The 27253-nt window shown below is 39.1% G+C and overlaps 3 protein-coding genes across 6 annotated transcripts; all 3 read right to left on the reverse strand.

Moving 5' to 3' along the window:
• Window positions 1-10897: 10897 nt before the first annotated feature.
• LOC143561890 (16 kDa phloem protein 1-like) lies at window positions 10898-19655 on the reverse strand. Of its 3 annotated transcripts, none has more exons than XM_077049857.1 (5): window positions 19542-19608; window positions 11779-11844; window positions 11346-11484; window positions 11143-11278; window positions 10898-11066 (listed from the first exon to the last, which is right to left on the reverse strand). In XM_077049857.1, the coding sequence occupies exons 1-5, from the start codon at window positions 19606-19608 to the stop codon at window positions 11010-11012; spliced, it is 465 nt and encodes a 154-aa protein (XP_076905972.1). In that variant the 3' UTR covers window positions 10898-11009. The 3 variants fall into 3 exon arrangements, with proteins under 3 accessions (XP_076905972.1, XP_076905971.1, XP_076905970.1); XM_077049856.1 differs by lacking the exon at window positions 19542-19608 and adding an exon at window positions 12661-12872; XM_077049855.1 differs by lacking the exons at window positions 10898-11066; window positions 11143-11278; window positions 11346-11484; window positions 11779-11844 and adding exons at window positions 18471-18658; window positions 18774-18912; window positions 19005-19143; window positions 19230-19295 and having other exon boundaries at window positions 19542-19655.
• On the reverse strand, window positions 16146-17404 carry LOC143561889 (16 kDa phloem protein 1-like). Of its 2 annotated transcripts, XM_077049854.1 has the most exons (5): window positions 17171-17404; window positions 16949-17014; window positions 16727-16865; window positions 16393-16528; window positions 16148-16266 (listed from the first exon to the last, which is right to left on the reverse strand). In XM_077049854.1, the coding sequence occupies exons 1-5, from the start codon at window positions 17235-17237 to the stop codon at window positions 16204-16206; spliced, it is 471 nt and encodes a 156-aa protein (XP_076905969.1). In that variant the 5' UTR covers window positions 17238-17404; the 3' UTR covers window positions 16148-16203. The 2 variants fall into 2 exon arrangements, with proteins under 2 accessions (XP_076905968.1, XP_076905969.1); XM_077049853.1 differs by having other exon boundaries at window positions 16146-16528.
• An 829-nt stretch (window positions 19656-20484) lies between the features above and the next one.
• On the reverse strand, window positions 20485-27223 carry LOC143561910 (serine/arginine-rich SC35-like splicing factor SCL30). Its single transcript, XM_077049873.1, has 6 exons — window positions 27033-27223; window positions 26348-26425; window positions 21639-21803; window positions 21433-21543; window positions 20835-20954; window positions 20485-20730 (listed from the first exon to the last, which is right to left on the reverse strand). Exons 1-6 carry the CDS (start codon window positions 27209-27211, stop codon window positions 20619-20621), a joined length of 765 nt encoding a protein of 254 aa, XP_076905988.1. The 5' UTR covers window positions 27212-27223; the 3' UTR covers window positions 20485-20618.
• Between the last annotated feature and the right edge of the window lie 30 nt (window positions 27224-27253).

A 27253-nucleotide genomic window follows, 5' to 3' on the forward strand; every position in this document is an offset into this window, starting at 1 on the left:
TTTCAAAGAATCAAAATCCTTTGACTTCTGTTTAAGGACGGCAGTAGTATCCTGTCCAGCCAAAATGTATTCCTCAGGGAGTTTGGAAGTCGAACCAAATTGGCAACCTTCCTCAAAATCCAGTTTGCGACCAGCTTGCTTGGAAGCTTTAAGAAGAATGGCAACGCAGTTCCCAAGCTCATCACTCGCCTGAACATCGGCGATGACCTGTGGAACAATAGCGTATAAATAACCCTAAGCAACCCTTAGATTATTTATTTATATAAAAAAAAGAGGGGTACATACCTTGGGGATAGCTTCCGATAACAGCCATTTTTGGTCCGCCTTGGCCCGGACGAGATCCATCTTATGGCCAGCACATTCTAAGGTTTGTTCTCGGTTCTTGGCATTAAGGCCAGTCAAACGCCTATCCTTAGCTGCCGATTCAGCTTGAAGTGCCTCCACCTATTTGGCTTGCTCCGCCATCAATTTGGCTTGATCATCCAGTTGTTTTTGGAGAGCATCATTGGCATCCTCGGCAGCGGACCGAACAGCCTTCTCCTCCTCTAGATCTTGGCGGGCCTCTAGGGCCTCGTTTATAGCTTTCAGGCCCTCCTCCTTGGCCTCAGTTGCAGAGGCCGCCAACTCATCGCATTGCTCATTCATCGCCAACCAATCCCTGGTTATTTTCTGATTGGTGGAAATAGTATTCGCCAAGTAATAAGAATTGGAGTTCAGCAATTCTTGGCGAATACTACGGCGACGTCGCTCCCTTTCACCAGGAGGAAGACTCTCCCAAAAATATTCAAAACACAGGTCCACGTCACGGAATGTGGAATCCCGACGTAATGACCAGCGTGGTTGGTGCGGAGTCGGATCTTCCTCCTGAGGAGCTGGAGAGCTTTGAGCAACATGAGGGAACATGCTCACGCCTCCTTGATCCCTGAAGTGATTAACATTATAAGAAGGCGACATACTGATATGTTCAGTATTGTCAACCTCCTTATTCTTCAGAGGAGAGTCATCCGCCACCTCAATCGGATCCTTAGCACTATCATGCGGTGGTGGTGGAAGAGGAGTAGAACTTTTCAGTCCGGAAACACCTTCAGAAAGGTTATCCAGGTTCACTGAAAAACATCAAAAAAAAAGGGATTAGAAACATTCTAATTAAAAACGTTTAGCAAAATAAAAAGCTTGCTTACCTAACGAAGGATCGTTTGCATCAAGTTCGTACAAACGAGTCCCCAAAGCGAAAGGCTTCGTCTTCTTGGACTTCTTCTTAGGGGCGGCCTTGGCAGGATTACCCTTATGCTTGCCAGCCACCTTAGAGGTGTCCGCATCAGCAGCGGGACGTTCACCTTCAGCGGTAACATCATCAGGCTGAGGACGGCCTTCCACCGCAGCAGCGTCAACATTATCTGGACCAACTGCCTGGCTAGCGGTAGCTCTCTGCCGGGTAAGACCTGCAGTTGAATCCACAGCTTTATTAACATCAGCTGGAAAACTTCCTTCACAAAGTGATGACTCTTCGCTGGAAGAAAAGAGTACGATCACCCCGCTAGAAGTAACAGCACTCACAGGTTAGGGTTTTTGAATGCCCTCACCTTTTTAGATGCAATCTTTAACGTATGCCTCACCTTTAGCATACATCGCCTCGGAGACTATGGGTTCCGGGCAGAAAGCGGTGGGAAACACAAAATTCGGGCGGGTGCGCTCAAGGAAAGGAGCATCCCTTTCGTCGATAGAGCGGCGCACCATCATTCCCCCCTCGTGATCCAACAAGGTGCTGAAGGCGGAACCCTCACCTACACGGATAATGATTACAGTCAGAAATCGGAAAAATATTAAAATAACAGACGGGATGCTCCCTAAACTTACCCTTATCAGTTTTCTCGTAGTAAGGTTCCAAGGTCGGAAATGGCCATAGCCGACTCATCCTCGCACTCACCATCGCCCCCTCATGAATGGGGCGCATAGGAGTCGGTGTAGAGTTCAGAGTCGTAAACCATGCTTGACCCTCATGAGCAGCGGCCACAATCACAGGCATGGCCTCCTACGCCTTACGCTTGGTCATCGCCAAAGGAATAACATCCTCTCGAATCCAGAAAAATTTTGGTTTCCAACCATGGAGGCTACGGATCCATTCCGTACATATAACCCTATTTTCTATGGATGAAAAACTGTACCACCCATCGCGGAAGGTCATTTTATAGAAAACGACAAACATGCCAACGGAGGGTTCAAGGTCACGAGCTTGGCAACAGAATTCGAAATGTCGAATCCTCAGCATCGCGAAGGGATGGATCTGTGAGAGATGAATTCCATAGGTTATCAAGATAGACTGGACAAACTTCGTTACCGGAATACGGAAATTCCCGGTCGTAAAGTGGTCTATATATACAGCCATTTTCTTCGGAGGATGACTAGTGGCAACGGAACCGTCAGCCGGACGTTCCGGCTCCCACTCCGGTGCCAAACCATAAACGTTTACAACGTCGTCGTAGTCTTTCCTTTTAAGAGCCACAGCGACATCGGTAATAGTAGGAGTCCCTTTCTTTTCTCCAGCCATTGAATACGAAAAAGAAAGAAATTTCAGAAAACTCTTTTGCTTTGAAGGATTGAAAGAAAAAGAGTTGGAAAACAATAAGAACCATATGGCATCTGAGGCGATATATTTATACTCATCGCAATTAATGCGACTGATGGCGTGCCAGAAGTGAGAGAAAATACGGACCACCAGATGGTTGACACGTTAGGCGGGAAACTCAAGAAACTATAGACAGACTGTCAAAGACGTCATGCATGTCTTGTCAGTTGCCCCTAAAAAAAAGTTTCTCTCCCCGCCACGTCATCCAAGTTGTTCGACTTTCAAAATTTAAAAATATCTTCTAAGGATATTTCCTTCAAAACAGTTGGACACTTACAAAAAATGAAAAGTTCTTTTTCATTAAATATTCAAAAGAAAATATTACAAATATAGAAAGAAAAGTTACAAGTCACAACATCTAAACCTATTCTAAGGGTTCGAGGTGGCTTTGTCTTCCGGATCCTTCAATGACGTGTCTCCCGAAGAGTCATCCTCAGACTCCTTGTGACAATCGTCAATTTCAGGTTAACTCCGTTAACTCAACTCCGTCAATTCAAACTTAAGATCACTAAATCTATAACGCACACTTCATTACATTTAAACTAGGGTTTAAATGACGCTTAACACTTACTACATGTTTAGTCTTTCGGGAATTGCACCGAAATGCAAACGAGTTGACGCAAACGATTGATAAATAAACGAAAAACGTCAAAACAGTAATTATGTGATAATTATGTGTTAGGTGATAACATGGTTATAAACGTTAACTCAAGATGAAAACAAGTTAGTTAGGCTAGAAAAGTAATACTTAGAAGTGGAGGGACTTGAGTGTAACTTGTGTGTTTATAAATAGATCCTTAACACTTAACCCTAACTATTATTATTATTATTAATCCCAACCCGATCGACCCCACCCCCTTGTCCCTTGGCTGCCGTCCATCAATACACACACATACAACATCAATTCAAGCCCTTGATTGAAGAACTAGGTGCTAGGAATGTATATTTGAGTTTCCTATACATTCTTGTTGCTTGATTTTGATGTTTGTTGGGTTAACCACAAACCCTAAGCTGCCGATTTTGTGAGTGTGTATAGCTAATATGATTGTGGTTGATTGAATGATAAATTGATAACTAGATTGAATTTTGTTGCATGTTGATTGTTGTGTCTTTGATTTGAGTTCAAACACAAACCCTAATCAAGTATGTAATATGTAATTGATGTGCATGGATGGTTTTTATGGAGTTTAGAGGATCATATGAATGCATGATAGTTCATAGGTTGTGAATATATTGAGTTTGGATGCAAACAGTTTCTGGACAGAATGTGTAATTGATGTTTAAGTGACTGTAACAAAGTGTAAACACGAAAATTGGTTGAGATTATTGGTACTACAGTAAACTAGGTTGAGTCTAGTTTCTATAGAATATAAATTTGTAATTTTTGGACAAGTAAAGGTTAACTTTTATGATTTTACAAAAACGTTGTGCAAAACTGAGCTGTTAGACCTGCTGTTAGGTTATGTTGTAAATGTTATATCTCATGAACTACGAGACCAATTGGGTTGGTTCCACTTCTGGAAGTTGACTCATTAAGTTAGGAACCTAACCCAAGTGGTCTTGTATTTATTGGATTTTTCGTTTAACGGGAATTGCAAATAACATTCTGTTGCGCATGAATTTGACTGTTATGAGTTTGATGTAATGATTTGATGATTGTGAGAAAACTGTGAGGAATAAAAATGTGATAAAATATGTTCTGGAAACCTAAGACATATGTGCTTCTGTGATGATTTTTGGTAAATTAATTGAGATGCTATGATCGGTGAAATAGTACAATCTTTCTAGTAGGATTTCTGTCTCGGTGAAACTAGCTGCTGAGTTGTGTAAAAATGCATGAAACATGATACTTGTTATATAATTGTTATGTTTTGACCAAAATACCCTTGCGGGGAATAATTTCTAATTGATTGCCATGATTTGACCAAATTGCCCTCATGGGGAATAATGGCTAGTTAATTGTTATTTGTTGACCAAAATGCCCTTACGGGGAATAATTGCTAGTAACGTACGTTATGAATACATGACACGTATATGATTGCTTACACATGTAATGTGTCACAAAAACACTTGTTTAAGTCACCCACGATTCACAAACGAAACACGAAACATGTTATGTGCATAGGTATTATGTGCCGGGTCTAGAGACTCGATAATATTCCGACGCTTAGAAAAATCTCTTTGTTGTTTTAGAACGTTAGAGAGAGTTTTTCGGTGACGCGCATCTTGGTGATTTATTTTGGGAAATTCTTCGCAAACAGTGAGTTTCACTTTCCCCTCTTTAAACTGTTTTCAAACGTTTTTCACTTGGGGGAGATAACATACTCCACAACGCACTTAAGATTTTGTTATAAATTATATATCACTTGTAAATGCTAAGTGGCAAACGAAATATTTGAAGTCCTACACATCGAACCGGTTAATATTTAGAATAGCGAGTCACTGTTGAGTAGTACTACTGGGTTTGACAAACCCCACCCAACGCTAAACTCGACTGGAGGTCGAGCGGGTGTAATTTTGGCTAACACGTACCATGGTCTGGAGGACCTGGTGACAAGGCACTTATTAAACGAGTCAGCTTCGGTGTCGAACACTTAGTAATACTTGTTGTATAGACTAGCTACCTATCGATATATAATTTGACATAACACTATCTGGTAACGCAAAACGCTGTAACGCTGAACGCAAACGCTAAACGATTTATCTTTATATAACTTGTGAACTCACCAACCTTGTGTTGACACTTTTAGTATGTTATTCTCAGGTAGCCGAGGCGGGCGCGCGGTTTAGGAACATGCATTGATTGAAAACGCTTTTGTCTTGCAAACTTATTTTTAACGGTTATCTTTGGTTTTAAGTCGTCCAGCGTGACGCAACTTTTGATTAAAGGTTTTTACGCTTCCGCATTTAATTACTCGTAAACGTTTTCATGGTTTTGAAACTTTATTTTATGGTTTGATTATAACTGATGATTCCGATCCTGCCAGTTCACACCCTCTGACGGTAAAACTCCGTTAGTGGATTTTGAGGGTGTGACACTTCTCGTCCAAGTAGACCTTCAATTGTTGCACACCGTCATGAGCGGAAGCGAATTCCGGAAGCATGTCCTGAAGCGGGAAGCGCAGATCATCGTGTTCCTCGACCTGTATTTTCCGCTCCTGTTTGACATCAAGGCCATGAAGAGGATGATCTTTGAATGAGCGATTACTTTGAGTGTAGTTCATCCCTTCATGAAATCCTATCACACATCCAAGGGAAGAAGAATCAGTCATTACATTAGCAAAGCTGTCAGTAAGCTCCTTGCTTCCTTTGATATAGCGGACGACCTGCAAGAATAAAAATACAAAAGTTTCAGTATCAAGAATAAGAAGTAAGCAACGAACATCCAAACGGGAAATAACTTACAGCATCAATCCCCCGGGTGAGAAACCACTGACGATCTCGTTCCGCACATTCGGCTCGTTCTTGAAGCACCCGAGATTCCGCGGACATTTTCTCATGAGCTTGCAGAAGGGAGTCGTAAGCGGTTTGAACCTCAAGGGCACTTTTTCTTTAAGGTCGTTCCACTCCCTCTGCAACTTTAACTCGGCCTCAAGTTCCTGAATTCGAGTACCTTGTAGAGACACTTGATTTTCTAGGGCCGAGTTTGCTTTTTGCGTCCGGGCCAAATCATCTTTCTCCTTTTGAGTCTTTACCCGAGCGGCCTCAAGAAGGGAGTTTTGCTTTTCACAAGCTTCCTTCCATCGGCGAGCAGCTGCAGCATTACGATCTTGTTCGCTCTTGAGGGCATTCTCCGCGTCGACCTGCTTCCATTTAGCAGTTTGAGCCGCGACACGGTGCTCCTCATCCTCCTTCTTTACAGCTTCAGCAACTCGGCGAGCCTCCCCCACTTTCCTGCCTAGAGTGCGCCATTCGCATAAAACCTCTTGGCTACCAGCTAAGGCATTTGCCAAATGATAGGCCACGTTTGTATGAAGGTCGTGGCGGGAAAGATCACGTAGATATGACATTTCAGCAGGGGGCGCACAGTGCTCCATAAAACTCATACAGACCCTGGGGTCAGTGAACCGGGATCCGATGGTAATGTCCCAAGGGGGGACAAACAAGTCGTGCCTGTCAACCAAGTTCGCATCCCCATAATAGCGGGAACCTGAAGGCTCTAGGCGAGTTGGGAAAGGTGATGATTGTTGAGGAGGGGGGCACGGAGGAGTCTCATTACTCCTAAAACCTCCTACATCAACAGGCGGGTCATCCCCCTGAAAACCTGTACCACCCCCAGCCTGGAAAAGATAGTCAAAACGATTATCATTCCCTGATTGGTTGTTGGGATCTTCCGCTGAAGTGTCAACGGGAGGAGTCGACACTCTCCTTTCTATAATAGTATCAGTTGGAGGAGAGGTCGGTTGATCTTCCGCGTTGGTAGTACTCGGCGGAGTAGAAGGTCGATCTTCTACCTCATTTTCCGGAAAAGGCGAAGGTTGCTTTTCCATTTGAGGGGTAGGAGTAGGCAACCTCTCAAACACATTTTCCGGCAAGATCGACGGATCTACACAAAAGTCACGTTTAGCTAAACAGTCCAAAACAGCAAAATATTTTAAAAGCAATACGTACCTTCTACCGTGTCAATACGATCAGCAAGACAGTGCAGTGGCTTCTTAGGACGATGGGTCTTTCGTTTTTTCTTCTAAGGTCCCGCCTCAGCACCTGCAGTCTTGGCACCCGCTTGAACTGCTTGAAAAGCCATAAAAGCACTCTTCTTCTCTAATTCTGCCAATAATTGGGAGATAGAAGAAGACTCAGGTATATCGTCATCGGACTCTTTCTCCTCTGGAGAGGAGGAAAAATCGGAACCATCGCCATCATCATCACTCGATAATAAAGTGGTGATCATCCCATCAGAAGTAATAGCAATAAGCGGATGAGGGTTTAGAACATACGCACCTGTCTCAAAGGTGGCGATAGAGACAATAGGTTCAGCTCGCACCTTTTTTGGAAAAAGGAAACGAGACTTGGTCTTCTCAAGAATAGGTAGGTCCCCGGCATCTCGAATGCCATGTCGGACACAACCTCTATCCTCAAAAAGGACATTGAACATAGAACCTCGACCTGAAAGGATAAAAAGTTTAATCATGAAATACTTTAAAAGAAGAGGAGAACAGCAGGGATAACTTACGTTCATACAAGTCAACAAAAATGGGCTCCATAAACTCTGAGGCCCATAAACGGCTCATGCCTGCCCACACCAGGGCTTCCTCCGGTAACGCCCGCATCGGTGTTGGTTCTGCATTAGAATACGGAACCAATCACGCCCTTCATGGGCAGCTGTGACAACGTCCGGAAAACGAGAGTTAACCGGACGGCGGACCATGGCAACAGGTACCACGTCCTCAGAAATCCAAAAGAACTTGCTACGCCAATCGGCGGACACCTTCTCGACCTCGTATCCAATACTTCGGTCGGAGAACCCCTGGCAGGAATACCAACCGTCACGAATGGCAAGACGGTACAAAACCGGAAATCGATCGACATACGGCACCAGGTCACGTGCTATACATACGAATTCATAATGTTGAATTCGCATCACAGCACGTGGATGCTGTTGAGACAAATGAATTCCATAGGCGGTCAGCAAATTCATAAAGAATTTCGTCAAAGGAAGACGGGAATTCCCACAGGAAAAGTAATCGGCATAAATAACCATTTTACCGAGTGGAGATAAACTGGCTATAGAGCCCGGTGAAGGAAACTCTGGCTCCCACTCCGGTGGAATGCCATACGTCTCCAGTAATCTTTCATACTCAGAGTAGTCCCGTGAGATCTCTATCTCATCAACTTCGGTTTGAACATTCGACATTGCAGGCGATTTTGGCATAAGGGTTATAGAGAAATTCCAAAACTCTAAATCAGAAGGAGAACAAAGAAAGAAAAACAAAGGCGATAAAGCTTCAATAGGAAGTTTTCTCTTCCTTTTATACCCATCGCAATTAATGCGATGGGATATGAACAGTGGAGAGAGAAATTCATCGCCCAATCACAAACCGCCACGTCACGCGGGAAATTCGAAAAAAGGGAAACAGTTGTACAGTCGGGTACAGTAACAGCCGTCAAAAACGTCTTGTCACCTGCACACGCGCCTGCGAGTGATCAACTTGTCCTTTTTCATGATTATCCACAGCAACAAAAGATATTTCTCACCAACTCGCAAAATTAAAAACCCCCAAATCCACGATTGAGTCCAGAATTTCACCCGCGTAAAATACTCCACACGGAAGAAACACTGGACTAGGGGGACTTATAGAGATAGGGTACCAAAAGGACCCAAATACCCGTAAGAAATACACGCGGGTCAATCGGAAGTCCCTCATAAGGCACCCGCGGGACATATAAACCATCCGCATAAACATCTGAGGAAGAAACACCCTCATAACATATGCAGAAGCCTCACAGCAACCTCAAAAGTCACCCGCATGAAGGAATACCCTTCCGCGTAAATAACTACAAGGTAATGCTTCGGGACAGCTGTCAATAACCAATTACCTTCTAGAAGACTTGCCAAGATGCTTTCTTGGGCAATATGTGACCCTTTAGCCAATTAGCTAGTGACACGTGACAAGGCCGTTATAACCGTGCACATGGCCAATGTTACCTCATCAACCGATAATAAAGTGACATGTGTCCAGGTTGTTATACATGCACATGCGGCGTGTAAGCTAAACCTATCATGTGAGGACACGCGTCTAGACGGTTATAAGGTATCTTCTAAAGGGACAGCTGGCCCAATCACTTCCTTACATCCTCCGGCTATAAATACCCTCTCAATCATCATGAGGTAGGGATCGACTATCATTGTACTCTCTCGATTTACTTAAGTACTTTATCTCTTCGTAAGAACGGTACTTATTCTCACGCCGGAGGGTGGTTACGGGAAGACCCCCCCCCCCCCCCTTGTCCTTCCCGTAACGAGCTCACGGTGTTCTGTTTTGCAGGATTCACGTCACTGGACTTTAGGAATTGTATTCATATCGTGTTGGCAGTAACCGTATCCTACCTTGTGGACTCACTGGATCTAGGACCCATTAGTGGGGAGTAGATCTGTGTTTCTTCACCGTTTAATGTTTTTTTTCTTTTTATCAGCATACGAACTTTTGTTGACGTTCAACCGCTTCCAGTAGTTCTCGAAGTTGATAAATCTTCTTGATGGTTTTGTGCATAATCACTTTTCCATCAAGGTCGTGTTGACTCATTTCAGCTCAACGACTCAAGATTATATGCATTTCACTAAATTCATTTCATGGAGCATTATTAGATATGAAAACTCTTACCAAGTGTAAATGAGCATCCCAACTATCCCTACATCTCGACTTGGTTGATATCGAATTCGTTCACGTTTTTGGTGACGAATTGCAATAGGTCATCACACATGGTTTTGTGGAGTTGAACTCATAAATAGTTATGCAATTTTACTTTGTAATTCTCACCATTCGATTTTACTTGTATAGATTTCGTAATATTTGCTTTGAAAAACAGATTTTGTCCACTTGCAAGAGAGAAGTAAAAGAAACAAACAATCCTATCACTGTAGACGGTTGATTATTTTAGTGTCATTAGGCCATTTTGGGTAATTAGTGATTCACTTGAGACCAAATGAGAAATTAGAATATTATAATATATATTAATACAAGTTAAGAGGTACACTTGATCAAGACTAGTTTCTAATATATGGACCTTAATAGCCTCAATAGTTTAAGTGAGCGAAGCTCATTGAACAACAAGCAGCGCCCCCAGTAGCTTGATCCAAGGGGTGAGAACCCTAGCATGGGGTCGAAATCACTAAATTGGAAAATATTGCTTATTAATATTAACATCAATCATCGATAAAAACCTGATCTTCGGTAGCGTATGAAATTTGGTAGCAACATTGGTCTTCGATAGCAAACTCATGTTTGGCAGTTATGGCGATTATAACCACAGCTGTTTTGACCTCTATATAAGAAATCATTTGGTCTGATTTTGGGCATCGAATTCTCGCAAATTATGGTAGCTATTTCACAGAAATCACACACTCGTTCTTGAACCCCTTGTCTTATCCGACTAAGAATTTTGACGTACCACCAAAGAAATCTTAATCTGAAAGCGGAGAACACACGATTCAAAGGATTATCCAGGGCCTCCAAACCAGATACACAACATAGACAAACCTCTTAGCCATCACCAACTAACATAACAAACTGCAACCGCTAACAGATTCTTTTAACAGGTTTATGAACTCTTCGCCACTAAAACAACCACAACACGACACAACACAACTCACATTGCAAACATCTAAAATTCAGACACAGAACCTACACAACTTCCACAACTGAAATCAAACATTACACATAAATCACCACTGGGTCTCTTTCCACCCTCCAAATTCTTGTCCATAAGTTTCATTTTCCGCCTGCATCGATTAAAATCCAATTCTTGAATATAAAATTCTCAAATGGTATGTATGAACTATGAAGTATATTAAATACCTTTGGGGTGAAAGTGATCCTCACTCGAATATCTCCAGAGTAGCTTTGATTGCTATCCACAACACTGTACTTTTGAGCACGTAGTTCTGCGGTTCCATTCTCTACCCCTAGCTCCAATAACTCTTTCAAGTATATTCTGTATGCATACATTATTAACAAGTAGATTCTTTTGTGAAACAATAATAAAGATTGCACGGTCTTACGTTGTTTGTCCAATGTAGTCATCAGATGACAAGGTGTCATGGTCCATGATCTTGAGAACAAGTGTCGGTTGATCGTCTGCTCCTGGATATTCAACCCGGAATGTGAACTTTTCATTCCACTTTGGGTTCTTGCCCTGCCCTGCATCATTTGAATGTTACATATTTTCATAATTATTTCAAACTCAAAATAATAATATGGATCCAAGTCATTAAACAATTTATTTATACTAAACTGACTTTCTTTTCTTATTCTCATAAAACCAAAGCTTTGGTGGATCACTTTCAGGATTTTTTTTTCTTTATCTTAATCACATTTATTGTCACATTCCTTTTTTTTTTGAAAAGCAACTTAGATTATACATTAATAATGTTAAGTCTTTTTGTTTTTTCACATTGTGTTTATTTCAACCAAGCAATGTAAGGGTATTATTACCTTTGGCAATACTGCTCTTGTGCTCTTGATTCCTGTATATGATCAACACATATGGGTCTATTTTGTCTGCACCAAAATGAATGAAAGAGAATAAGGTTAATAGGTGATTGTAATTCTTTAATGAGGGAGGCTCATTAAGGTTTCACAAAAAAGTGGGGAACCAAAGAACCATGAGTTTTACATGTAAAAGATTCATTTTTGAATAATTTTTTTCCAAGCTTTTGTACATAAACACATGTTTCGACTTTGTAACTAAAAAAATAACTCATTTTTGTAAATAAATGTTTTTTTGTTCTTTACATTTTTTAATAATTAAAACGGCTTCTACATGTGTTCATATGGAAATTAAAGCTCCGAAAAAGATTATATAAAAATAATTTTTTCACATGCTGCAGACCAAGCTGATATATCAAAATATCATCAGAGGAGGCCTAAATATGACTAAAATGAATTTATATAATGTTAGGATCAATACAGTGTCACAATAATTTTACAGCTAATTATAGTAGTTCCAGGTTCCAACTAACACAAGCCGAATAATATTGATTATTGAACATTCAATGGTTATCTAATATCTACCACCAAAAGTAATAAACAACATGACGTCGTTTTGACTTTTGAGTCTCTAAATTGAAGAGAAAATAATAATGCTACAGATGAGTTAATTAACCGATGACAATAAGTTCGTAAATCTAGCAAACACCGGTCACCTGATCAATTGACGGTCCAACATGAACATCATATCATATATTAAACAAATTCGATTAAAACAGGTGCGATTACGCATAAAACTGAACAATAATCATATATTTTCATCAGAACTACAAGAACAGTCAAAATTAACGTCAAATACACTAGGATTATAAGAGTTTGAATACTTACTAAAGAAATCGGATTTGGTGAGACCGTGAGCATCCACCAGATTCACTTCCATTACTCCGATCGTCATGTCGAATTATGTTTAATTCTCTCTCACTCACACACACTAAACAAACTTACAGAGGAGAATTGGCTTAATATGATGAAAGTGATAATAACACGCAGATGGCAGCGTCATATATAGAATAAAAGACGTGACTGCTAACAACTTGTAGTATGGGAAAATGACGAAAATGTACATTTTGCCGGTTAAAGTAAATAAAAAGTATAATTGACTAACTTTTCTTGCAATGTTCACCCTCAGTCTTGTAGACCGGTACACTTTTTAATAATAGCCGACGAGATTTTCAACCAACAAGATTCTGCTACGTGTCATTAATCTCGCCAAAAGCTAAAAAAATCTCGTCGGATCTCTAAAAAATGTGTCGCCTCTGGCGATTTAAAGAAAAAAATATTGATTCGACAGTTTTTTTATGGGTGACAAAATTTTGTTGGTTAAAAATCTCGTCGGCTAATGAATAAAAAGTGTGCTGGTCGACGAGATTGAAGGTGGACGTTATAGAAAAAGCTGGTCAAATGGACATTTTGTTTAGTTTAACTGATTGGATGGACATTTTAGTCATTTTCCATTACAATATTTACATTTTATGTCCGTGTCTGTTCAAGCAATGGCCAAACAACCTACTTTTAGTTTCTTAATGGTTATTAAAATGGTGTACTTGTCATGAACGAGACATCAAAATTTGAAGATTCCTATTGTGACATCTTTGATTATTTCAAAGTCAGCAGTTGTCTCAGTTAATATGTCCATTACATAATTTTTTAAAACTACTTTAAAATTATTATTAAAGCATGTGTTCTTGACTACTTGATGTTATCGAAATCGAACGTTGCAACTATTGGGTCTTTAGATTTCGTCGTATCTTTAGAAAGTTTTTAAAGTGTCAACACTCAACACGTTACCAGTTATTGTTCTCAGCGGTCTCGGAAGAGGCTATGTAATTGTGGTTTAGAGTCTTGGTGTCTCTTGCTACTGTTCGTTGTTTTCATTCGTCACTATTTATAGGACGACGTAATAACAAAGCCGGGGAAGGTAAAACGGAAATGAATTCATAAAGGAGTTAGATGTTCTAGCAAACATTTAGATACAATTAACATAGGAGACATTTTATTGTAATATAATTCGTTGTTCTAAATATTATAAATGCGCTTTCATTTATAGTTTATTCTACTGGTCTACACATAAAGTAACCGGCATATTATCCCTCATTAGAAGGTGTTTAGAAGGAGCAGACAGCCGGATTCAATAAACTGTTTGGTAGTCAGGGGACAACGGTGGGAAGGTTTAAACCCGTGGTTTAAAATCCAAGCTCCAGTTTTACTTTCTAATTATTATTTTCAAAAAAATATTTGGATATTGTGTATTTGTGAGTATCTAGTATTCTAGTTATTCGAGAGTGCTCATAGAAAATGAACATAACATCATTAATCCAACTTATGATTTAACGTTAAAACTTAAAAGTTCTTTGCTTTTTCCTGACGATGAATTCTAAAATAAATATAGTTTAGCTTAGGAAAAACATTTAGACGTGTACACTACTATCTAGTTACAAACTGATTAAAGTAAAACCGAACTTTACCGAAATCGTATTAAAGCAAAAGTCATATATTCAGTTTTCAATCAGTTTAAAGTACAAACCGTTCACACACTTTTCTTTTTTTTTTCCTTAAAAAAAACCTTTTTTATTTACCTTTTTCCGTGTCATATGCCGAAACGAAATCATATAAAAGCAAACCGAAATAGTTTATAATATGTTTTTTTATTACCACACACATGATACACCAATCTACTTTGAAGTCTCATCTTTTTTCTCAAAAATATATTAATAAAAATTTTTTTAGTCTAAATATTTTTTTGGAAGCGAGGTGATTTATTAAAATAAATTACTTCCGGCAAGAAACTAAAATCCTTTGGTACAAACATGTCAATAACAATCAACATTACTATAACTTTGAGTATTTTAACACCGTTGTTGATATGCTAATTCAAGAGTTTGGTGATCGTTTTAATGAGATAAACACGGAATTACTTCAAAATATGACGGCTTTCATCCCGTATGACTCATTTTCTAAGTTTGATGAGTCGAAGTTAATGAGACTATGTGAATTTTATCCATATGATTTTGATAGTCGGGAGAAAATCGCTCTTTCACATCAACTTGGCTTGTACATTGATAGTGTGCGAAAAGATGAAAGATACGCTAACTTGAATGGTATTGCCGATCTTGCTAGAGTTATGATGGAAACAAGAAAACATATTTCATTTCCTTTGGTGTATCGATTATTAAAGCTTATATTAGTTTTACTTGTTGCAACCGCAACGGTTGAAAGATGTTTTTCGGTGGTGGAGAACGTAAAGACAAAGTTCGTAATCGAATTGGTCCGGATTTTATGAATGCTTGTGTGGTTTGTAGCATCGAAAAAGAAGCGTTTGAAAGTGTTACGAATGAAGCTGTAATTAACCGTTTCCAAAAGATGAAATCTCATATAGGACAATTGTAATATGTGTTTTGTTTTGTTTTGTTATATTTAATGAAGTCTATTTTTACATTTTCATGTCATGTATTTTTATTGGTTATATTTTACCCCCACTGAGTTAAATGTCTGGATCTGCCACTATGTCAATTGCAGCAGAAAATTCACAAAACTAAAATTATGCCACTTAAATTAGGGATGAGCAATTTGGTTTTGTAAACATGTAAATTTTAGTTTTGTAAAGTAGGAATGAGCAATTTATAAACAAATAAAAAGATTAAACAATTAAAAGTATACATGTTCGCCAAAAGACATGTTGAAAAGTTGTAAGAAGTGTTCAAGTGTCTTTACTAATTGAACTCTTGATAATCCAAACCACGGATGAGCAATTTATATACTTACAAGAACTTAAAACAATTAAAAGTAGAAAAAGCGCTAAAGGACATGCCGAAAATTGAAAGAAGTGTACAAGTGTCCTTACGAATTGACTTTGGATAATCTAAACTATTTTCAATAACCAGTAGGCAATTTACAATTTAGATTGATATTTTGACTAATGAAACCTCGAATGGTTTTGATAGTATAATGATGGTTCGGTATATCCAATACGCACCAAAGATTATGATGAAGGGTGGTCAAGTTGATACGATTCAGGGAGTATGATGGTAGTTCAATAAGACCAAAGCAAGCTAAAGAATATGAAGATGATTCGGTTCAGTTAAAATGTAATTTGGATCACCTGATGATATTAAGAATTGTTTATAAATCGTCATTATAAAGAATTGTTTTTAAAGTCATTATAAATCGTTTAAGAACACAATACTTGTATAAAAAAACTTTGCATCACCTACAAGGCTACAACTTAGTTACATCATCTATACATCTTCTTACATAAAATCTCTATTACAATTTTTGAACATATTTTACCACTAAATTAATTAAGGAACCAAATATAATTAACAATTTAATAATCAACATCTACAATTTAAAACTACAAAATCAAGGCAGGCATTAATTGTATAACTGGCTCTCTTTCCATCCACCAAATTCTTGTTCATAACTTTGGGTTTCAACCTGTATCCATTAAAACAGTACAAGGAAGATACATAAGTTAAGACAATAAAGATTATATATGTATATAGTTACAATCAATACACAATCAGTTTTAAGCAGAGAACTATAAAACGAAGTAAGCTGTACCCTTGGCGTGAAGGTGACCCCGACTTGCATATCTCCGCAATAGTTTTGACTACTACCCACAACACGATATTTTTGAGGATGTAGTTCAGCGCTTCCATTCTCGACTCCTTTTTCCAATACTTCTTTCAAATATATCCTGAAATTGATCAATTAATCCAAATGAAAACGATATTAACTTAATTTATTGTACTAAGATGTACACGGAACCAAAAAAAATAAAAAAAAATTGAAGCCTACTCTCGCCCCACCCTACTAATTGCTCTGTTATAAGTGAATTTTACTGGGTACGTTTGTTTGTTTTTTTAACTCAATATATCCTAAACCACATGCTTACGTTGTTTGTCCGATGTAGTCATCAGATGAGAAGGTGTCATGGTCCATAATCTTGAGAACAAGCTTAGGCTGTTTGTCAGCCCCTGGATATTCCACCCTGAATTTGAACTTTTCGTTCCATTTTGGGTTACTTCCTTGCCCTGCGTTATGTATTTAAGGTTATGGTTATAATCTTACTTAATGATATGAACATCTTAATATTTGAAAACATTTTAAATCATACCTTTAGCAATATTGGTTTTGTGTTCCTGACTCCTGTATTGTATCAACACATATGGATCTATTTTGTCTACACCAAAATGGATAAAGTTATTTGGATTAATTTATTTGATCATCGCACCGAGCCAAGCTGAGCTCAAGCTTGGCTCATATATAAGTTGGCTCGGTTTAAAACTGAGTAGATTTCTGAGGTGCAATATACATAAATAGAAAAAAAAATGCGTACTGAGGAAATCGGATTTGCTTAGACCACGAGCATCCACTAGACTGACCTCCAATATTCCGATCGCCATTTCTCTCTTAACTTCAAATTCCTTTCTCTCTATGTATCTCTTTCTCTTGCCAAATCACACCTTTGAATGAACTGAAAATTATGGAAGTGAATGTATTTATAATGTTCAGAAGTTAGGCCTCCAAAAGTTGATCAAGTCATGTCAACCAGTCCACTTGTAATTGTTTCTTAGTTGTTTAAAACTTTAAAATGGTGGTTGGGTGTCACTATTTTGAATAAGACTTGGAACCTTTGGTAATTCCATGGCGTCTTTGACATCTTCAAAGTTAGCAATACTTTTCATCTAATTCGATTCAAATTATTTAAGTACAATGCTTCCATAACTCCTCATTTATTTATGTAATAATATCGTAATGCCTTGTTGAGTTGTTTCTGGACACAAGAACCTATGACCTATAGTAAATAAAGTATTATAAAATCACAAAAATACTCATTAATTTCCTCACGTGTAGAAAACATTTACATAGAGAGCCAAATTTTAAACACTCTAATTATACGTCATATCTCATTAAACTCAAAACGATTACAATAAAATGACTGGCAAACGGACAACAAGTTAAGAGCCATATAGCTTTGACACGGTCTCCTTTCTCTCATGCATGTGAGTCGTAAAGGCACGTCACATTTGATGGGCCTATCGCATAACAATTTTTTAATCATGCATTTAGAGTGTAAGTAGGTTGAACTCGATCGGGTACGCCGTCACCAAGTATTTTTTTCTATATTGAGTATAGTTTCACAGAAAAAAACATACATACTGGTTCTTGACTTTTCCAATGACGATTTCGAGTGCCCATCAAAAAACTTCAATCTGAAAATAATTACACGATTCATACATATCATCTAGGACATTGCCTACTTATTCACATTGTCGGCATCTATGGTCCTATCTCATGATTGGATATATCTACCTTTTCTAGGCTCAAACTTTTCGACACTTGGGTCGTCGGTCTTACACGTAGGATAAAAACTTAGGGTAAGATAGATAATACCCTTAACTGCAAATACCCTTCAAATAACTACATTTAGCCGCCAATATAATCATGTTTCTAGCTTAAGTTATAAGTAATACAATAACAGTAACTTAAGCTAGAAACATGATTATTCTTCCAACATGACACACCATTATGGTTTGAGGTTTGACACATGGTAAATCTGTAAAGAAGCAATGCACTTGGACACATGGTAAATCTTGTAAAATGCAATACTTCTATCAAAAAAATATCATCAATTACAACATCCACATTACATCATGTATAAATTTATACAATCTCTATTTACACATATGAACATTTTCACCTTTAAATTAAGCAATCATAAACATTTTACACAATGAACAATCTACAACTCCAAAATACAAAATCAATGCCACTGGTTATCTTTCCATCCACCAAACTCTTGTCCATAACTTTGGGTTTCAACCTGTATCCGTCAAAACAATCAGTGAAAATATATAAGTCACAAGACCTTTATATAAAATACACATAATACACAACCAATTTTAATTAGAGAACTGTGAGATAAAGTGATTAAGTACCCTTGGAGTGAAGGTGACCCCGACTTGCATATCTCCACGGTAGTTTTGATTACTACCCACAACGCGATATTTTTGTGGATGTAGTTCCGCACATCCATTCTCAATTACTCCTCTTTCCAATACTTGTTTCAAGTATATCCTGAATTCATTATTTTATCAGAATTAAAACAATATCAGTTTGACATCTATGGTACATTGGTTTCTTAATATATCCTAAGCCAGTTTACTTACGTTGTTTGTCCGATGTAGTCATCAGACAAGAATGTGTCATGGTCCATAATCTTGAGAAAAAGCTTAGGTTGCTTGTCGTCTCCTGGATATTCTACCCGGAATTTGAATTTCTCGTTCCATTTTGGGTTACTTCCCTGGCCTGCATTATATATTTAAGATTTATATTATGATTTTGCCATTTCGTTGAGGTGAACATGTTTATACTTGACAGGATTTAAGCCATACCTTTGGCAATACTGGTTTTGTGTTCTTGACTCCTGTATTGGATCAATACATATGGATCTATTTTGTCTGCACAAAAATGAATAAAGTTATTTGGATTAATTCATTTGATCATCGAACTGGGTTCGAGCAAGGGCCAACTTAGGCTCAGCTTAAATTCTAAGCCGAACCTACTCAGCTCGGCTCGAATTATAAACCGAGCTGAAACTAACTGAGCCAGCTCGGCTGATTTTGAGTTTTTCTCAAGTGAGTTTCAACTTTCAAGCCATGAGCTATTTAGACGGTCCAACATACATATATTGAATAAATACGTACTGAGGAAATCGGATTTTCTGAGACCGCGAGCATCCACCAGATTCACCTCCAATATTCCGATCGTCATCTCTCTCTTAACTTCAAATTCCTCTCTCTATATATATATATCTTTCTCTTGCCAAATCACACCTTCGAATGAACTGAAAATTATGAACTGAAAATAATGTTCAAAAATAAGTTAAGCCCCCAAAAGTTGAACTCGTGTCAGTTCAGTCCACTTGTAATTGTTTTTAAAATTTTAATTTATTTAAAGAGTGGTATAACTTGAGGAATACTTCAATGTCGTCTTTGACCTCTTCAAAGTTGTTCATAGAATGCAATGTTTAAATCAAATTTAAGGTTTTTAGGAAAATGCTTACTAGAAACTCATTAGTGTACTATTATTTTCTGTAGTCATGTTAGAAAATAATTACATTTATGTTTATAAGATATGCCACCTCAAAGATATGTATCTACTTTCATTCTCATACAAGAATTAAATCCTGTAAATGTAGACATAAAATCATCTCATTCGCAATGGGTAACATACGTAACAGCTTTTCACTCATGAGTTATCACGAAAAATCTATATCTATACTAAACAATAAAGAGGGTAATTTTTTCGTTACGTGTCACTCTTTGATGCAGTTGCTTAGTGTTTTTTATGTGCCCTTAAGGGGGACACAGCGTGTAGTGATTGAGGGAGTGGGTGCTGAGCTAGGTGTAAGTATAGTCCTCATCCACCTATTGGAGAGATATAGGGTGCACAAATTGGGTGTTGGAACATAACTGGTTCCGGGTATGGTCAACAAAACAACCACCGTCTTTTTCTATCTATTACAAGCTTTAAATAAGATTTGTCTAGTCATAAAACTTGATTTGTTATCAAACAAAAATCACATTTTAAAAAGGATACAAAGAAAATACACCTTAAGCATTCATAAAGTTCCATAATCCATAAAACATGCAACACAACAGAAAGTCTTCACATGAGAATTCTAGGAACGTACAGGGCAGGTCGCGGAAGTCACCAGGCTTAAGTTTTAAGTAAATATAATGCATGCACATAATAACCAACCCAACTGAAACTTGTATATTCTAATCGCGCGGTGGTGACATATCAGCAGACCGAGACCTAGAACCAGATGGCGACCTCGATGCTCCACCTGGAGATGGCCTGTACCGTGTGCTTCCTCTGTCTGGAAACCTCCTACAACATTATCACATTCGCCTTGTTCAAAAAAATCGTTGTTGAAAAAATAATGATAATAATAACAACATAAATATTTAACAGAGTACTTGCTCTAACAATACCTATCATCATTATGATCAGCAGCTCCATTGTAACCCGGGGAATCACTGGGTGATCGGGGTGCCCTTCTTACAGGGGATGGAGAATAATCCCGTCTTCTTTTGGGAGCAGGAGAATAAGACCTGTTCAATTACAATAGGTTCACCCTCTTAAACAAAATAAAGAATTAATTACACAGATAGTCCATGTGGATGTCCGCTTTAGTCCTCTTGTTTCAAAAGTTACAGGTTTAGACCAACCATTTGTCAAAACGTAATACCCCGGTCCCTAAATTGGATATAAGTTAACCTGTTCTGTTAAATTTTTAAAAATGACTAATAAACCCCTACCTATTACAAAAGAAAACTGTCCTTGACTTGATAGATTTATTAATTTTATTTTATAAAGTTCAGGGTATTTTGGTCATTTCAAATGCAATTAACAAAAAAGGTTAACCATCTTCCATTTCATAGATCATTAGTGTTACGTGTTGACAAAAAATCGGTCTAAACCGGTAATTTCCGTATCTTGAAAACTAGATTTGCAATGTGACCACACCTCATGGACAATTCATGTAACTAATTCTAATTTACACAAATCCTCTTAAAAACCAAAATTTACCTTGACCGATGACGGTTTCTAGAGCCTGAAGGATGGCGAGGAGAGCGAGAACGGGATCGCGACCGAGATCGCCCGTGATAAGATCTCCTGCCTTCATGACCCGAGGGTCCCCTGATTATTTTTCAAAATAACAAGATAATCAGAACACCATGACATATATAACATTAAATGAATAAAAAGCGACCAGCGTGTTAATTAATAATTACCTAACCCTAGCTCTTCTACGCATCTCCTCGGGCCTCTTTCTTGTGTCTGAAGCAAGAACAACAGAAATCTCCCGACCAGCAAACATACGTCTGTTCATATGATGTTGGGCTTCTACAGCATCATACGGGTCCACAAACTGCACAAATGCAAGTCCACGTGGCTCCCTGCGTACAACTAAAAGTATCTTTAACAAAAGCACCAAGTACACATAGGATTCCTGATAACAAGCCAACCAATATCCGACACGAGTTGACTCACATTTTTCTTATTATACCTTTCTTATTATACATAAGTACATGGAAGCAGCTAAGATCCAAAGGGCTGACCTTTTCCTCTACATTCAAAAATCTTGTAAAGATTTGAACTTGAAATCAATGGTGTCCAAATACAAAACTTGCTTCAACTTCTTCTCAATTGGTGAAGAACCGATCGATTTATATAATTTCTCTTCATAATCGAACATTCTTGAATTACAATCTTGGTTGAAATAATGTTAAGCAATGTGGGGCTTGGGCTTGTTTTAACTTCAAAGTTCAAACCAACCATACCCCCTGATGACAAACCAGGTCAAAACATAACTCCCTAGATCCGGTTACATTTGTAACACAAATATTATGATTATGATTTATTTTTTTGATTTATGATTATTAACAACAATCAATTGTCCCTTTTAAGTTATGAAGTTATTGAAACAATAAGAGCTAACTTATTATTACTTATTAGCAGTGTTAGTTGTATTTAGTTATAATTAGGGTTTTAGCCCATATAGTTGGCTAGAGCCCATGGGCCTTTTATGGGTTAATAGCTAGGGTTTATTTGTGTATAAATAGATGTAGTTGTTTATGTATTTCTCACACCTTCAAGTAATAAACATTACTTCACTACAACCATCTTATTCTTTACATGGTAGCAGAGCCAAGGCTCTCGGTACAAACCTGAATCCCGGTTCCCGTCCCGACTTCTGTTCCAAGATCTGTTCAAGTTCAGATCTGTTTAAAAGTTCCAAGTCAGCTGCTGTCCGAAACAAATCTTTTTTCGGCAGACCTTTACAACTCACTGCCGCCACCATCGTACTCACCATATCCCGATTCACCCTCCCTGAGAGTTCGACGTCCAACCGACGCCGGACGCACCCCCACGCGCCACCGTCTCGACGCCATGCCACCCACGCGCCGCCGCGTAACGGCGCGTGCTCCATCTTCGGCCGCCGTATTTTTTCAGGTTACTTATTTTCTGCTTCCGCGCCACCCTGTGTTGTTAGTTTTTCAATCCGGGAACTTTTAGTTTTCAGTCTCAGTTCGCGTGTGTATTCGTTCGGATAAGAAGCTTTCAGGTCCAATGGATGATAAAAAGGCTTCAGAAAATCAGATTGCTCCAGGTATTATTAATTATTCAGCTGTTCTTCGCATTCCGATCAAACTTGACTCAAAAAATTGAGGTTCGTGGAGTCTCTTTGTCCAAAAGGGTCTTGAAAGTATGGACAAAGACGATCATCTCACTAAACCACCCCCGGACCCGATTACCAAAGAATGGAAAATTGATGATAGCGGAATCCTAATGGCCCTATGGAATGCTATGAATACACAAATCCTTACTATTGGAGGACCACTGTCGGTTAGGTCATCCCTCTACAGCGGTTATGAGGCAAATGCGTCCAGATTTACCAATTTCGTCTTTTAATTTTCATTGTGAGTCGTGTCAACTTGGTAAACATACCAGGCGTCCCTATCCCCCTAGAGTGTCTAATCGAGTCAGTTTTTGTTTTGAACTTTTGCATTCTGATGTATGGGGGCCTTGCCCTACCAAATCTACTTTGGGTTTTGAATATTTTGTTAGCTTTATTGATGACTATTCTCGCACTACTTGGATTTATTTGATGAAATCTCGTAGTGAGGTTTTTTCCATATTTCAAGAATTTAATGCTTATGTTCAAAACCAATTTAACACCACCGTTAAAACTTTCCGATCCGATAATGCTAAGGAATATTTTTCCACCGACTTTTCTTCGTACTTAAAAAACAACGGCATTATTCATGAATCATCATGTGCATATACATCTCAACAAAATGGTGTGTCCGAACGCAAAAATCGTCACCTATTGGATGTTGCTCGCACACTCATGATCCAATCACGTGTCCCTCATCGTTTTTGGGGAGATGCCGTTCTCACAGCTGCATATCTGATTAACCGTATGCCCACACCCGTTCTTCATGGTAAAAACCGTTTTCTGTACTATGTCCCACCGGTACTCCTTTTCCTCTCGCACCTAAAGTCTTTGGTTGCGTTGCCTATGTTCATGACCATCGTCCGAAAACAATCAAACTTGATCCCCGAGCCCTTCGTTGTATCTTTGTTGGTTACTCACGTGTTCAAAAAGGGTATCGGTGCTATAGCCCATCTCTTCACTGATACTTTACTAGTGCCGATGTCACTTTTAATGAGTCCTGTCCATACTTTCCTGAGTGTTCCACTCCTGTTTCTGACCCATTTCCTGACCTCGATATACCCACATATCCCTTCATCCCCACCCCCTGTGTCAATTCCTTCTACCGATCCAATCTCTACTGATTCTGACCCACCGACAGAATCTCCGCCACTGCTTTTCACATATGCTAGGCGAGGTAGGGGTCAAACATCAGCGACTCTTGATTCACACCCTGGCCACGACCCCGGAATACCCTCCGATACTCCGTCTACATCTGAGCAATCCACACCTCTCACTAATACATCCTTACCCGATCCAACAACCTCTGATACACCCGTTTATGATCCTCCTGGTGCCCCCACTTCCCGACATACCTATTTCCTTTCGCAAGGAACCCCGGAAATGTACTCGTTACTCAATTCAGGACTATGTTGCCTACACCCACCTATCTCCTGAATCTCATGTGTACACCACTACCCTTGATTCCTACCCGATTCCCAAAAATGTGACGAGCGCTCTCGCTCACCCAGGATGGAGACAGGCTATGGAAGATGAAATTGGGGCTCTAAAGTCCAATCATACATGGGATCTTGAAACACTTCCTAAAGGGAAGCGTATTGTTGGTTGTCGTTGGGTGTTTACGGTTAAACTACACCCGGGTGGCTCCTTACACCGCTTAAAGGCTCGGTTGGTTGCAAAAGGGCATTCTCAGGCATATGGCATTGATTACGATGAAACCTTCTCTCCGGTTGCTAAAATGCAATCTGTCCGTATTTGTATCGCTCTTGCTGCCATTAATCATTGGCCGCTCCACCAGCTTGATGTCAAGAACGCCTTTCTTAATGGTGTTCTTGAGGAGGAGGTATATATGGAGCAGCCCCCAGGGTTCGTTGTTGAGGAGGAGGCCTCGAAAATTTGCAGACTACGTCGTTCACTATATGGTCTTAAACAGTCTCCCAGGGCATCGTTTGGTCGATTCTCTAGTGTTATGGGACAGTTTGGGATGACTCGGAGTGCCTACGATCACTCTGTCTTCTTTAGACACCAGAAAGGAAAGAGGATTATCGTAGTTGTTTATGTGGATGACATTATAATCACAGGTGATGACGAGGTCGGGATTACCGAACTCAAGCAGTTTCTTCAGTCTCAGTTTCAGGTCAGCGACTTAGGTCGATTGAGGTATTTCCTTGGCATAGAAGTATCCCGCTCTCCACAAGGAATACTTCTCTCCCAACGAAAGTATGTTCTTGATATGTTAACTGAATGTGGCTTACTGGGTTGTAAACCTGTTGATACCCCAATGCTTCCTACAAAGAAACTCCTCCCAAAGGAAGGAGATCCAATGAAAGATCCTGAGCGATACAGACGGTTGGTTGGTAAACTTAATTATTTAACCGTCACACGACCGGATATCTCCTTTACTGTCAGTGTTCTGAGCCAATTTATGGCTACACCATACACCGGTCACTGGGATGCTGCCCTTCGTGTCTTAAGATATCTTAAGACCTCACCTGGCTTAGGTATATTATACTCCGATCAGGGTCATTGTCGTGTAGGTGCCTTCACGGAAGAAGGAGATGGTCGGATATCAGGGTTCTCAGATGCAGATTGGGCAGGTTGTCCGATTTCTCGACGATCTACCACCGGATATTGTGTGTTTGTTGGAGGAAATCTTGTATCATGGAAGAGTAAGAAGCAACACACGGTTTCCCGGTCGAGTGCCGAATCGGAGTATAGAGCCATGGCAGATGTAACATCAGAGATGACATGGGTTCGTCGTCTTCTCAGAGAGCTCGGGGTTGTTTCTAATGACTTAATGAGGTTATACTGTGATAGTCAGTCAGCCATTCACATAGCCAAGAATCAAGTATTTCATGAGAGGACAAAACATATTGAGGTCGACTGCCACCTTATCAGAGATCGAGTAGTAGGCACACAAACTGATCCTCCTTCCATTCAACCAGTTCATGTGAAGACAAATTTTCAGCTAGCAGACATTCTAACTAAACCGCTCCGGAAAGCTCAGATAGATTTTATTTGTAACAAGTTGGGCATGATTAACATCTATGCTCCAACTTGAGGAGGAGTGTTAGTTGTATTTAGTTATAATTAGGGTTTTAGCCCATATAGTTGGCTAAAGCCCATGGGCCTTTTATGGGTTAATAGCTAGGGTTTATTTGTGTATAAATAGATGTAGTTGTTTATGTATTTCTCACACCTTCAAGTAATAAACATTACTTCACTACAACCATCTTATTCTTTACAAACAGTATGCACACTCACCCTGTGTAATAGTTCTTTGGAAGATAAACATCCCTTACCACTCCATACCGTTCAAACGGGATGCGAAGCTCTTCGGGCCTAAACGTCCAACAAAAAAAACACAAATTGATAAATCATATTAATAGGGTTGTAAACAAACCAAACATTCAGCGGAAGTTTGTTTACGCTCCTCCATTTAACAGATGAACAAACACGGACAACGAACTTCGTTTGATTAACTAAATGAAAAAACACGAACGGAGGCCATGCCCGTCCAATTGCATTCATAACCGTTCGATAACGTGTTCGTTTACGTACCATTTATGTTTGTTTACTAAAATATTTTAATACTTTTTAATGACTTTTCTATTTTTATTATATAGATTTAAGCAAAATTATTAATTATAAAACAAAATTATATACAAGTATTTTGTGATAATTTATATGTAAAACTACCATATGAATATGAAGGTAAAAAAAAACAGCACAAACTCGGTAGCCGAACCAAACCATTGACACCGACCATTCTCAGTTAGCCAACTCAAATAAAACACTGTTTGCGTTCATTTATGTTCGTGAACCATTAACGAACAAGCTCATATCCTTAATGAACGAACACAAACAAAAAAACTCCATTTCTGTTGCCTGTTCGTGAACAGCTCAGCGGACAAAACACATATAAATCGAGATTTTTTTAAAATTTAACCTGCAATTTAACGGAATGTTGCGAACCAAAAGGCTGCCTTGATTCTGGTCTTTCGACAACCTGCCTCGGTCACCACCACCGCCATATCCTCGTCTCGGAGGAGGAGGAGGGCTTCGAGGTCGACCACCGCCATGGCCTCTGCGTGGAGGACTGTGATACGCTGGACTGTATCTCCGCATTATTCAAATTTCAAACCCTAACATAAAGTTCAATTCCATATC

The sequence above is a fragment of the Bidens hawaiensis genome, unplaced genomic scaffold (assembly GCF_021521415.1).
Source record: "Bidens hawaiensis isolate Kalapana, Puna unplaced genomic scaffold, B.hawaiensis_p1.1 tig00020885_1, whole genome shotgun sequence".
Lineage (NCBI taxonomy): Eukaryota > Viridiplantae > Streptophyta > Magnoliopsida > Asterales > Asteraceae > Bidens > Bidens hawaiensis.